This window comes from Etheostoma spectabile, chromosome 10 (genome assembly GCF_008692095.1).
Source record: "Etheostoma spectabile isolate EspeVRDwgs_2016 chromosome 10, UIUC_Espe_1.0, whole genome shotgun sequence".
NCBI lineage: Eukaryota > Metazoa > Chordata > Actinopteri > Perciformes > Percidae > Etheostoma > Etheostoma spectabile.
In genome coordinates, this window is record NC_045742.1 from 14,222,363 (window position 1) to 14,236,710 (window position 14,348).

Below are 14,348 nucleotides of genomic sequence, written 5' to 3' on the forward strand. Positions count from 1 at the left end.
CATTCTGCCCTCTACCAGGGCCAAAATAAGTAACTGACTAAATCCTCACTCAAATTCAGGCTGCCACATACAGTATTTTGTCATTTGTTGACAGAGGGCTGGAAGAAGAAAGATATTCACATGGCAACATACTGGCGTGCTGACCACGACCCATCAGCTATATTTCGTTCGAGTTTTTACTGTTTTTTTTTCTTCTTCTTCTTCTTAATATATACAATAAAAATAAGTTATAAGAATATATTTGAATTGTGGCTCACTAATTTCTCAAGACTTCCATCAGTTTCAGATTAAATAATTTGTCTTAATCTCTCAAATTAAATTTCAGATTTGTGTTTCAAACTGCGGGTTGCAGGATGCTGTGTGTAAAGTGAAACATACTAACACATTTATAATTTTAAAAAACAAACGTTTTCTTTTTACAGTGGGACATTGCTATATTTACTCTAAGTTTCCTTCCATTACATTTCTTTTTCTTTCTAGTTCCCACAGTTGAATGTTTCAGCTTCGTTGTACACAATGACGTAAATGTAGAGTTTGACACTAGATGAGTATTTTCACAATCATCAGCTGAAAATAGTAAGCTTCTATGTGCTCATTGAAAATCCCATTTTCAGGGGCCCAATATGATTTATGACATCACAAATAGTTTGGAAGCCAATCCTGGTCGAGTGTTCAACTTGTAAAATTGTGAATAAGAAACTTGAAGCCTCCAGCACACATACACTGAGAATGGATTTTACAATGAAGTAAAAAACGCCTGTTGTCCAGCAACTCTAATTTATAGATTCTGGATTGTTTTAATAAAGATGTCGTTTCAAAGACTAAAAGACAGTTGATTTTTTAGTAAAAAGGAGAAATCCGACACAAAATATTATTCAAAGAATGTCTGGAGAGGATCTTTAAGTTCAAGATCTGAGTACTTCCAGTAGTAAGTTCAGCTCAATACAAATAGACTTTACTGTCAACGAACACCATTTAGTGTCACTTTTGAATGGAATCAGCCTGCCATGAATCCAAAAAGAATTAACAGAAATGTCACCCTCCTGTGTTTAAGAAGAGAACAGCCAGGCCTCTGTGGGTTTGGCCTCTTAGCTGTTTCGTCCCAATAGGGCCTCAAGTACCGCTCTGGTCTCCCAAGTTTGACTGCTCGGAGAATATGGCTTCAATAATGCTGAGGCCACAGATCGGTATCTTCTGTTTACTCCAGTGTCTCATGGCCGCTTGGCTGCTTGTATAACTTTTAATTTTGTGTTTGTTTGTGTTGTGTCCTGTTGCCCCGGGACCTGTATTTTCATTTAACTGCCAGAAATAAATAGGAACAATTTCAATCTAGTGTGACGAATAAAGTCTCGTCCAAACCTGTAATGTGAGCTTTTTTTGAAATGGACCACAAGATGCACGTGAGAAAGAGAGAATTCTTTTCTGTCATCCTCAAGAACATTTTACAAAACGTTATCAAGGACTCTCTTACATTTTTTGGTCAGTATAGGGAGAACCAGAGCCATGAATCATGACAGATTTGGCTATATGGAGGCTTTACAGGCCAGATGTATGGGGGTGTGCTTTTTAATGCCAGGAGGGTCTGCATGTATATACTCCCTCTTAAGGTCAACGGCACGGACATGGTTCACATTGTGTGTGTGTGTGTGTGTGTGTGTGTGTGTGTATGCGTGTTAGAGAGGGGGTCGATAGACTTCTCTCTCAAGGACAGTGGGACCCAGTGTGAGACGGAGCAAGGCGCTCTACCGTGGGATAAGTACAGGTTGGATATAGCAAGGGGTAGTTAAGTGGAAAAGACTAACAGATGCTGGGGCTAGTTTACTCGGGGGGAGGGAGCCTCACCACAACTCGAGCACTAGCACCCCGAGAGAGAGAGAGAGACAGAGAGACGCACGCACGCACACTGTGTAAATTCTCTCTCTCTCTTTCTCTCTCTCTCTCTCTCTCCATTTTACTGCAATGGCTGGAGAACAGTTTGTATCTCTTTAAGCTATTTTAACAGTAGAAGTCCTTTGGACAAAAAAGCAGTAAAGATGGACGTGTTTCTCGTCAATTTCAGGACATTAAAGGATTGGCTAACCAACATAACAAACAAATAAACAAAGAATTTAAATGGGAATACCAAATGACAAAAAAACATAACCTGCAGCTCCTCCACGTCTATACAGTGTTGTTTTAAAAAAAACAGTTGCCAGCCAATTAGAAAGAAGATGTAACTTCAGTAAATGCATGACAGCCACTTGCTCTGTTAGTGCCATCCATTATGTCGTAAAAACCTTTTCTGTGTATCAGACTGGACTGCTTCCTATTCAACTAAAACTTTACGGTCAACCGAGTTTTCAAAACAACCCCCCAAACAAAAGAATAATCAAGAGAACACCACCTGTTCAATAAAATTCTCAATAAAATCCAGGATATAATATCTGTGCTATAAGGCATTGCCACAAACACACACGCACACACAAACACGCATGCAAGCACACACACACGCATGCAGGCATGCACACGCTCGCACACACACACGCTCGCACACACACACACACACCCAACACCACAACACACACAACACACACACACAACCACACACCACACACACCACACACACACACACACCACACACACACACACACACACACACACACACACACACACACACACACACACACACACACACACACACACACACACACACACACACCACACACACACACACACACACACACACACACACACACACACACACACACAACACACACAAACCACTGGCATACAGAGAGTCATATTTAAAATGAGCCTGAGGATGTTTTTTATTTTATTTTCAGCATTAAGACATTCTGTCATAAGTGGTCAATGGGATACTTGAGTGTAAAGAAAGACTTATATGTAGATGTGTGTGTATGTGTGTGTGTGTGTGTGTGTGTGTGTGTGTGTGTGTGTGTGTGTGTGTGTGCGTGTGTGAGTGAGAAAGAATCAGTGAGACCGGTGGTAAAACACAGGTATGATCAAAATATAATGATAGCATAAGAAGAGCAATGAGTCAACAGCTTTTTCACAATAAGATAATAAATGCTCATTCAGAAAAATAAGCATGAGTGTGATTACGGAATATTTGAGCCAGACCCAAATAGGTACAAATTTTCTAAGGCTGCAAAATACCACCTTCCAAACTTGTAGCCGTTCCAAATACAGCCCTATCATCCCACGTCTCATTTTCAAAGCCTCTCTTTTCTCGCTCTCTCCTCCCACCACAAATCCCAGAACTTCTAGCAGCAGAGAGAGAGAAAGAGAGAGAGAGAGACAGAGGAGATGAGGGAAGCATTTAAATCTAGCGTTCCGTGAGTGGTCGGGTCGGTGTCTGGAAATCTTTCACATCCTGTTTACGACGGGCAGATTTCAGCCCGGGAACCACAGAGAGCTGGCAGGGCCTCCGCCTGGACACAGCTTCTCTCTCTTTTTTCTATCTGCTCCCTGCCTCCCTCGCCCAAAGATCTCAGTCTGCAAACCTTTCCACGCCACCTCCTTCCTATCAACACCTTCAAACCTAAAGCAAACACGTCTAACTCGCTCCTCTGCCCGCGCCCGCAGGAATATATACGACTGAGGGGGAATCAAAATCCTGATAAAAAGAATCCTTTTCATGCAGACCAAATGCAGCCAAATCACACAACACCCCCTTTAATATCCAAGTACAGGTTTAATACAGTTATGTTGTCATATTTACAGTTTCCTATATCAAACAGAAAAGGTCCAGAGAATGAACAATTTTTAATGCCTGTAAAGAATGGGATATTTGAGTGAAAATATAACATCTAAAAAGTCTGTAAAGGTGATCAAACAGCGAAGATTAATGTACAAAGGATCCGTCTGCCCTCTCTTGCTTTACACACCCACCCCTAAGAGAAAGAGTTTGTAGTTTTGGTCCTGTAATCACCTCTTCCTCTGAACTCATCGGCACTTGCAGGATTTGACGACCATATTGGAGAGTTGCTCAACGCGTGGTGTGCGGCCTATGAAGTACATAATTGTGAGGGGCTCCAGGTCCTGAGGAACGCAGCAAGGCGTGGCCGAGGCCTCAGGGTTCAGCTTGTTGTACAAGGGCAGAATCTGACCCGGGAAAAGAAATAAAGGAGAGTTAATCAGAGTGTTCAACAAAGAAATCAGTTTCTCAATATGAATGTTTTGCCAAAGTTAGAACAGCTTTGGTTATTTTACTTGAGACACTTCCTGTTTCTTGTGTTTTCTCTTTGTTTTTCTCATGTGTGTGTAGTGTGCAGAGCTCGATTTGAAAAAGTTGATTTCATGTTCGTTTTACACCAATCATGATTTAACAAAGTTTGACTCAAAATGTAATGACAGTTGTGGGGTTGTTCGCTTAGGTTGCCAGGCCACTGTTAAAGGAATAGTCCGACAATAATTCCTCCTGTCTCCATTCTTTATGCTAAGCTAAGCTAACAAACTAGTAGTATCAATAAGCGTATTTCCGGACATGTCTAAGATTAGATTAGATTAGATTATACTTTATTTATCCCACGACGGGGAAATTCTGTCGTTACAAGTAGCAGCATAGCAGCAACGCAAAAAACAGAAAAACAAAACAATAACACACAAACAAGTAAGCACGAAGAAATACAAGGCAAGAAATACAAGGCAAGAAATACAGGCAAAAATAGACAATGAAATATGGTAGATGAGTAAGTAAAATGCGCGTCAACAAAAGGAATTTAAAGTGCGGTTGCCATGATAAGAGAAACAATATTGCGGTGTAAGTGACGTTAAAAATTAAGTTAAGTTGAATGTGTAATTAGAGCAAAGAAGCAAGAGTCGGTAGCATATTTAAATTATATTAACCTGAGACCATAAATATTGAAAAGTAAGTACTTGTAATAAAATAATATAAATACCCCAATAACTGAAGATAAACAGAAAGTGTGTGATGTAGATGGGAGAAAAACAGGAACAGAAACATAAGTATTTCTTATGAAGCAGCAGCTGATAAAGCAGATTTGGCTTCACAAAAATACCTACAAATCTTTTTCTAAACTTGGATAGCTGTGTATTTAGTCATGAATATTTAATATTTTAATGTATCAGGGGCTTTTAAAGAAGGCTGTGTAAGTAAATGTATTACTGTCAAAGATTAACCATTGGCACTTTATCCTATAACCCCTGTCTGCCAATGGTTTCTTTAAACTAACCAAACTCTAGCCAAACTCCATCAAACCAAGCCAATCAAATCCTGTGAAAGACACAGCGGCATTTGTTGTCAGCAGCAAAATGTCTCATTGCAGCCAACTTAAGTATCAAATAAACGTGAGAATCCTACAAATCTAGTGTATATTACAACCAAGAATGAAAGAAAAAGTAAATCAGAAGGTTCTGTAAGAGTTAGTCACAAGCTACGAGACAAACAGGCTGCGTTGCGTAACCCTATAATGTAACTGGCTTCTGCCAGGTGACAGCCCATTTATGACGCTGGGGTTAACCAATCTTAGCTAACTGCGGTGTCTGGCCGCCACAAACAATGCACTTAAAGCTCATTTAAAGGGAAATGTCACCCGCATTTCATAGTTTCTGTACATTGAGGTTGATTGGAGTGTTTTACTAGAGAGACTGTGGAGTTACTTCAGTTATTGAAGTTGGTTTTGTTTGTACTGGAGCAACACAACTATTTATATATGAAGTTTGGCTCTGACATTGAGAAGTCTTTTACCATTCAAATTATTAACCAAAGAAAACGGTTGTCAATCTCAAGATTGCAGCAAAATATAAGAAAAAAAAGAGCACAGTTGACTTTTTTTTTTTTTACTTTCCTTAAAAAGGGTAGATTAACTTATTAGCCTGAGTGGTTAAAACAGACATGTTTGTTGTGGTGGTGTGTATCACAGTACCCTTATGGGGTATGAGAGATGCAGGTAGTCACAAAGTGACCAGAGATATCAAGGTGTCTGTGTCTGGACTGGGGTATTGCCTGAAATAGTTCGATACTAGTATCAATACAATACCTTTACAAGAGGAAAAAAAGATCAAAACAGTACCTTACTGTAACAACACCGCCATGCAGCAGGCATATTTAATTTTGCCTAATTAAAATTTTGATTCATATCAGGAACTGTCTGAACAAAAGACAATTAAATCAATTCTCGGTATTACAGAAACATTTCAGATGCTACCAATAAAGCTTCAACATGCAGACCTGGGTCATATATCATCTTACAGAAATGGAAGTACACCAACTCACCAAGTTATAGTGGTTGTTGGCACTCCAGAGGTAAGGGCAGCTGCCGGCGCAGAAGTTGGCTTTGTAACCTTTGGGCTCATGGATCCACTTCCAGTTGAGGTCCCGCCTGAAGTCGATGTAAAGCGAGCGCAGGCAGCAGCCCTGGTCTGCACCGCTGAGACACACAGAGAAGAGACACAACATACAGTACATGTATTTGAAATATTTCACCTCCCCTCCTGCTTTCATGGTCTGGGGCAAGGGCCCAAAAGGTCATGGGAAAATGACAACGGGTTACTATTGAAGAACCAGCCATCACAAGGTAATGACTATTCAAGGCTGCCAGAGTTTTCCTCTGCAGCGTGAGGTAGTCTAAATAAAACGCATGTTGGCCTGCAGTCTAAACACAGGGTCAATATTGTTAGTTTTGCCACACAATAGTCTGCAAAGTTTTGGGTCTGGAGAAAAAATCTACCACGACGAGATTTCAGAATTACAAAACTACATGTCAGTGCTGTCAGTCATTCACACATAACAAACGAGGCTGGTTGGCATTCCTACCGGGAGCAGGTTGTGGTGTCTGTGGCGGCCGCCCTCTTCTTGCGGTTCTTCTTGACCGGGTTGTCCACTCTGTCACTGGGCAGCACGGTGAGGATGAGGTGCGGCGTCTTGGTGCTGAAATCTGCCTGGCCTTTAACCTGGCCGGGCTTTCTGATCTGACGAAGCTGCTCATCATCCACACCTGCGGAGAGCAATGTAACAGTCATTACAGGGGTTTCAACCTGAGGGTCGAGACCCCCAAGGGGTCGCAGGATAAACCTGGTAAATTTACAGGAAAGGAAATATTTGTGTTGATTATTTTTTGGACACATTTCTCTAAGAAAAATAGCTTCTTTTTTTAAATCATACACTGTACTGGATAATCTTCCCTCTCTGTGAAGAATGATAAAAGGAACAGTACTCATTGTTCATAAAGCAAGATAAATGTAGCCTGCAACAAGAATTTGTGAGTAGACATTGCTTTGTTGTGAAGGATCACAAGGCAAAAAGGTTGGGAACTACCAAATTCCTGCATTTGAATTTCCAGTTTGCAAACTTTAGATGCCGGAAAAAAAATGGTAGTTCATATACAATAATACGCTAAGGTCCAAGGGTTTTTTTCTGAGAAGGCTGTGGGACACATTTTAAAGTTTTTAAAGTTTTACAAATATTACAGTACATAAACTGATATATATGTGTCCATATACATGATGCAGTTGTTTCCTAAGCCAGGAATGACAGCCTGCCTGTTTGTGACTGATTTCATGTTTTTTCGGAGCTCAAAACAAGCCCCTGCTTGTCTTACATCAGTATCAAAAGTCTACATTTTTTCCAAGTGGTGAAAGACTGACTTGGCCCGGCTGAGTGTAAATCCTGAGGAAAGTGCCATAATTTGGGGCCTAAATGAAGCAACACTTTCACAGTGTGTGCAAGAACAGTCTCTCCATTATTCCTGTACGATTGTGTGTAAGTGATTCATTAATCATTTTGGAGGCGCCTTACAGAAGACTCTCCACTTTATGTTCACATATTGTGACCTGTGGAATTATTGCTGTGCTGATAAATCTTACAAAAGTGCTTTTAATTCCCTTACAAAGCCATTTGCAACCAACCTGTTCAATATCTTTCTCCACTTTCAGGCTAAGTTTAACTACACCGTCATGTTTGTTCACGTATTTTTGTCTATGTGTTGTGATTAAATCCTTATGTTTACTTTTCGCAAAGCCTATTTTCTTGGATTAGGATGGCAAACAAGGTCTTGGTTGCAGCTATCTCCATGGTCCTGCTACACCGTACAACGCTCTGCAACGACCTGCGATGTCCTGCAGTGTCCTGCTGCGTCCTGCCGCATCCTGCCGTGTCCACCTATGCTCTGCCATGCCACGCTACACCCTGTAACGCCCTGCAGTGGCCTGCTATGACATGAACTACTAGGACTACAATTTGTAGTCACTGTTCCATTGTCTTTATTGTGACTATTCTGGCCACTGTGCATTACATCCCCAACCGGCCCGTCAGACACCGCCTACCAAGAGCCTGGGTCTGTCCTCGAGATAACTTTTTTTATGATTTGATACTATGAATAAAATTGAATTGAAATTGAATTGAATTAAAACAACAGCTAATTATCACATGTGGCCCAAATAAAACCAATGTTGCATGTTCATCCAGAAACCACCAACATCTACGGAAACTTCATCATGTTCAGACTGAATCTATAATCGAAGTTTTTACCTGAAGGTCTCTCTCAATGACAAGAATCAGCTGCTCTGAATTTCTCTGTAAGCGGCATAAAAATGTTTCCCTCTAGTCGGAATACAAAATATAAACACACAGTTTAAGATTAAGTGTCACTGTTAGCCTCAGAAAATGGTTCTATTCGTCCACCCTGCACATACATATTTATGAGTACTAAGACTTGGCTAACAAAAAAAAGTGCAACAAACCTGCGAAGAGAGCTTCCAGCTCCTCACTCTTGTTGGGAACAATGTTGTTGGTGGATGGGACAAAAGTGCAGCAGGGACAGTGAACGCCCAACTTCAAGCCAAGATTATTCTCTAATTAGTAGGAAAGACACACATTGAGATCAGCTAATGGAGCACACACACAAACACAATATTATTTATTAGACTATGCATATATATCATTATGTGGAGGAAGTGCTGAGGCAAACCTGGATCTGATACCCAGTCCTTAATGGTTTCGGTGACCTCCACAGAGATCCAGGCTCCCTTTGCCTTCGGCTGAACAGTGCGGGAGTCAATGTAACGCTGAGTGGAGGTACTCTCTTCATCTGGCTTCAGCAGCTGACACACACACACACACACACACACACACACACACAACACACACACACACAACACCCCCAAACACACACCCACACGACCCACACACACACACACACACACACACACACACACACACACACACAACGTACGGAAAGTCAGTAAATATTATAATTTCCACTGTGGTAAAGGGGGCAGTGAGTTCATCTTCCTTCATTTTACACAACACATGAATGGCACAGAGCCTAACACTGTGCCATAAAAGCCCACAAAAACCTGCAAATCTCTCATCAGACATGTATATTTTGTTTACTCACTTTCCTGGGGCTAACATATTTCTGTGAAAAGGTGTGAAATGTCTCCCTCACGTCAAAATATAAATATAGTTTAAATGTGTGAAGATTTGATGTCATAATAGTCATGTTGGCCTGGCGCCCACATTCCTGCAGGAAAAAATCTAAAAAAAAAAAACAAAGCATAGATTCAGTGCCTGCTTCATCATTGCAGAAAATTGGGTTTATTTGGATGTAAATGCTTAAAAAGACAGCAATCCAATTGTCTCTCCCCAATTTTGCTAATTACATACTAGTTTGGTGGTTCTGTTGCAGTCAAAGTGATAAACAAGGGCGTTTTGAGCCATAATACTGTCATTTACCTGATAGATCTCCACTCTCTGCTCTGAGGCCCGAGCCTGCGGGTTGGGAGCTCTGAAGATCCTGAACTCAGCCTTAACCAGGGTGCTGTTGGTCAGGTCCACTCCACTGACGTCAAAGTGGACAACTCTGTAATGGGGGTTGGGAGCTGCTGGCTGTACGGCATCTGGATGAAAGAAAACACAAAAAGGATGACGAATGATCCAACAACATCTCACGTCTTCTCCAACAATGTTGTATTTAAAAACCCTGTGGAGCTGATGCATTGTCTCGGACATAATTACTGCTGATGAGTGTCTCAAAACTAAATGAAAGGTTTGGGCAAACTGAGTAAATGCGTCTGGTCTTCTGTTTAATATACGGATAATTGTTGTGTCACATCCCAACTAAACAGTTATGTAATTATGTACCATGTAGTATCCAGTACCATCACTCTTAAAATCTCCCAAATGAGGTCCATCAACATCAAGTTTTGTTTCTATTTGTGAGAGATGCGTGCTACAAACCACCACTGGCGGTTTCCCACCATAAAGCTGTTCTGAAGGCATCGGAGTTATTGAGTGAGTGCCTTGCTCAAGGGTACTTCTCTAGCAGCTGTTGAAAGAGGAGGGCATGATAACTCCTGATAATTTGACCTTCTCCACAGTTCTTATTGAGATATTATTCAACATGCGTATAAAACATTTTCCACACAACACTTATCAAATTGATTAACTATCCAAACCATAAATAAAGCAGTCAGTTAGAGCCAACTGGACCAGATTACATAAAAAGATGCATCAATGCATCAGCTATTTAACCAACCCTAAAGGATCCCTTTTTGCACCACCAGTTGTGTGTTTAACATTTAACATGTCCATGTTACTGCCAGTACTCCTGTAGCCTACTATTACTTCAGTAAAATTTTGAATGTAGCCGTTTTACTTGTAAAACAGCGCTTTTGACATACTTTTATAAGTAGGATCTGAATTATTCCAGACCACTGATAGTTTCAACACAGTATGGGAAATGGTACGGAGCTGAATCTTATTCAGTCTGTGCACTTTATTCTAAATATGTGATACATAAAAGAAAAAGGACAATGCTAAGGTAAATCCACAAACAATGGACTGCTGCTGCTACTCTTCGGGCTGCTAAAACTCCTTCAAAAGAAACAATCTAATGAAGAAGAATCCCTCTTTAATTGCGTTTTAATCAGGTTGGAACCAGTGGTGACGTTCCACGGGTAAACTACGTTTATTTAAAGGACTCACAAGAAAAGAATGTAAGTAAATGTTTGAATCATTTCAGCAGGTTCATTTTGGACCCCCTTCAGTGACCCATAAGGACCCCGGACCACACATTGAGAAGCTCTCTCACATCATGTGGACTTACTTGTGTCGGTGCGGGGGGGAAGCATGTCAATCCTCTGCACCTCTTTTGCATAGTAGTCCTCTTCGCTGCTCTCGCGTTCGCACGCGGACTCGGCCAGACGCGCGCGCTCCTTCAGCAACTCCCGCGTGCTGTTGTAGAGCAGCATGACCTCCGGGGGCACCGTGCCAGGCGGCGGGGCCTCGTCCTTCTCCGGCGGGCTGCGGATGCGGAGCTTACTCAGGATCTGTCCGCGGACCGCCTCGATGCGCCGGGATTTCTGCGCGTCCAGGTTGATGGAGTGGCACGTGTTGAAACCCTCCACCAGCAACACACCGGAGAACCGGAGCAGCAGCAGCAGCAGCGAGAGGCGGAGGAGCCACATTGTCCGGGGAGGAGACGGAGGGACAGAGATTCTCTGAACGGCCGTGGAGAAAATCCAGCTGAAACTGTTGCGGTCAGTGTGGGACACTGCCACTAAAGCGGAGTCTCTAAAAACCAAGAATGTCTCCAAAACTATTGGAATAAAATAAAGCAAAAAAAAAACCTAAACAATATCCAGTTCTAACAGGCTATTTTGGTCAAAACCACTTTCTGTGGAAAGAAAACTCACATCTGCTGATTTCAAACTTATTCTGCTAAGGTTGTTTTATAACATTGTTCAGACACGCGCCTACATATTTTAACAGCAGACACATAAAGACGCATTGCCATTTATTCTTTAGAGTCTACATTTAAGTTGTTGAATTAAAAAAACAACAAGCGGATCCGTACAACTGCTTCCACACGCCAAATGACATCACACCACAACCAAACTCCACTGTAAAAACCTCACATTTAGTGATTGGAAGTTTGGTTAACTCTTGAATTCCAATCCGGTGCGCTCAAAAGCTCCGTGGTTGTAACGTGCCGGTGTGCGCGCACTTTCTGCGTCTAAAAGTGACGATATTTAATTAGTTAATTAATCGATAAATACATGTTATCCGTCTCAATTGTCCGTAGTCCATCCTCGGATGATTCAACAGCTTTCAGGAGAAAAGAGTCATCACAGGAGCTCAGCCCATGTCGCAAATCCTTCAGACAAAAACCTGAGCTGCTCACTTTATCTGAAGCAGCGCGGCTCGCGTGCTTTCACCTCCCAAACACCCATTTGTGGAGCAAAAACTGGCCCATACCCGCTTCCAGAGAATCTAGTTACAGCTTTAAGAAAAACATACCCAATGAGGTCCTCTCATTCCTCGTTATATGTAAACAAAAATAAGTCTGCACTAAAACGTAGGAATATACTGTTGATTTATGTTGGAAAAAACTATGGTGGGCCTGTTAATTCCCCTCATATAAACATAAAAACACGGAAAAAGTCAGACGACATAAAAAGACATGACGCAGGAAAATATATGAAAGAAGTCCTTGTGCTGTGAATAAAAAAAAAAAAAAGGAAACTTCACAGTAATTTACAGATCCCCGGTTTAAGTGAGCTCCAGCCTGAAAGCTCTGTTGAAAACACTGAGACCTGCTGCATGATTTGACTCCATTATTCTGCAGATCCTGTGAGAGAAATGCTCAGACAGGAGGAGGTGGAGGAGGGAGGGACTGGATGTGAGAGAAGTGGTGGTGGGGCGGGTTGCCACCAAAGGAAGGGAGTGTGTGATTATGTAGGCAAGAGCCATCTTCCTCTCTCAAACACATTTTGCAATTTCTTCTCTCCACAAAAATGCTTGCACCACCCTCTCTCTGCAGGTGAACATGCTCTGAGGACAGCTCAGTATCAGGCTTAAAGGAATAGTTTGACATTATGGGCAATAGTCACTATCTTACCGATAATTAGATGAGAAGGTCGATAACTTACCAACCTGTATAGTAAATATGAAGATAGCTTAACGTTAGAGCCAGCAGCCTGTTATCTTAGCTTAGCATAAACACTGGGAACAGGAAGAAAAAGATAACAAAATCTGCACACCAGCACTTCTAAATTACAAATTTATTACAAATTACACAAATACAGTATCATCAGTGAGCTTTAGTTGGTAGTTGGTGGATTTTGTAACCTTTTGACAAAGCCAGGTTAGCTTTTTCTAGTCTTTTAGCTAAACTAAGCCCACAGACTGTAGCTTCCTATTTAACGTTACAGCACAGAAGCCAAGACAATTCCCCAAAATGTCAAAAATAAATCTTTAAACATCCAAATGATCAAATAGAAGATAGTCCATGCCAGCAACTTCAAAACGCAGCCTCAGTAAGACCCGCAGTGCGATTTTCAGCTTAGACTCACTCATACCGATAGCTTTAGGCTTATCCTAATTCTATTAAATTTACTCCACAGCCCATCCCTTTTTATCTTTATCTTTTCTAGCTACCAATCTAGGCCCTTTCTTTTCTCTCTGTTCCTCTTTCGGTCTCATCGTTAATTACAGCTCAGAACTTGAAGTGGACTGTTAATCTGTCAGGGGTGGTTTTTATTGCTGCTCTGCTGCCATCCCATTATACCATTATTATAGTTGCGGGTGCAGGCCTGTAATTGCTGTAAGTAGAAGGGAAAGGTAGGAGAGACTCAGGCTCCCTTGAGGCTTCTGGTCAGGGCAACCCCCCCCCCCCTTCATCGTCTGTTCTGGCAAGGTTTTGATTACAATACTTGCGAACAAACAGACTCCTGTTCTGTTCCAACTTGACTACTGCTGCACCATCTTAGCCAGAAATGATTGGAAAGACACTTTATTTGTCTATGTGGACTTCAACTCTTTCTATGAGCAGACACACTGTGGGACATCTCAGATCACAGGAGCCCGCCCAGGTGGGGTGTCATGTGAGTGCATGTGTGTGTGTGGCATAAAAAGAAAGACTTCCTCAAAAACAACTTCCAGCCTGCCTGCTTTTTCTGCCTATTTTCCTCAAAGCCAAATATAGACAAGCCACTGCCACGTCATCTGGCCCTCAGCACTTTCTTAACCCTGAGAGAGGGCGAGATGGGGTTCACCCTGGAGCCTCAGGGGTTATATATTTTAGCATGCCTGTAATAAAAGTGAATCCATATTTTCCACAAAAACCTTAAACAACTTTGGCTGTTGTGGAAATCAAGACAGTTTTATTGAAAAAAGAAAGAACCCAAAACAGTTACAAAAATAAATACAGATAAACCACTGGGGGTTACTCTCAGGGAACATTTCCATCAGCTATTCTTGAAATCTTTTCCCTCCACTGGCAGCATCACTCACGTAAATGTCATAACAACAATCAACCAAACAGTGTGGCCTATTTTCTCATGGCCCCAAGTTTAGTCCCACCTCTCTCTCTCTCTCTCTCTCT

General features: G+C 41.6%; 2 protein-coding genes across 4 annotated transcripts in view; both read right to left on the minus strand.

Moving 5' to 3' along the window:
* Positions 1-3,659: 3,659 nt before the first annotated feature.
* Positions 3,660-12,618, minus strand: tgfb5 (transforming growth factor, beta 5). Its single transcript, XM_032528339.1, has 7 exons — positions 11,070-12,618; positions 9,698-9,861; positions 8,931-9,063; positions 8,704-8,814; positions 6,779-6,959; positions 6,239-6,392; positions 3,660-4,104 (listed from the first exon to the last, which is right to left on the minus strand). Exons 1-7 carry the CDS (start codon positions 11,428-11,430, stop codon positions 3,946-3,948), a joined length of 1,263 nt encoding a protein of 420 aa, XP_032384230.1. The 5' UTR covers positions 11,431-12,618; the 3' UTR covers positions 3,660-3,945.
* A 1,481-nt stretch (positions 12,619-14,099) lies between these two features.
* The window catches only part of trmt112 (tRNA methyltransferase activator subunit 11-2), a 6,084-nt gene continuing 5,835 nt past the window's right edge, over positions 14,100-14,348 (minus strand). For 2 of the 3 annotated variants that reach the window (XM_032528341.1, XM_032528340.1), the window contains exon 4: positions 14,100-14,348. This exon is cut by the window's right edge and continues 200 nt beyond it. The gene's annotated coding sequence lies outside the window, so the exon portion shown is untranslated. The other variant, XR_004333901.1, reaches the window with a different exon arrangement.

Coding starts and splice junctions, on each gene's coding strand:
- tgfb5 (XM_032528339.1), bottom strand. CDS start 11,430: ATGTGGCTCCTCCGCCTCTCGCTGCTGCTGCTGCTGCTCCGGTTCTCC. Junction 9,064..9,697: donor AGAGAGTGGAGATCTATCAG/GTAAATGACAGT, acceptor TGTGTGTGTCAG/CTGCTGAAGCCAGATGAAGA. Junction 6,960..8,703: donor GCTGGAAGCTCTCTTCGCAG/GTTTGTTGCACT, acceptor TGCTCTCCGCAG/GTGTGGATGATGAGCAGCTT.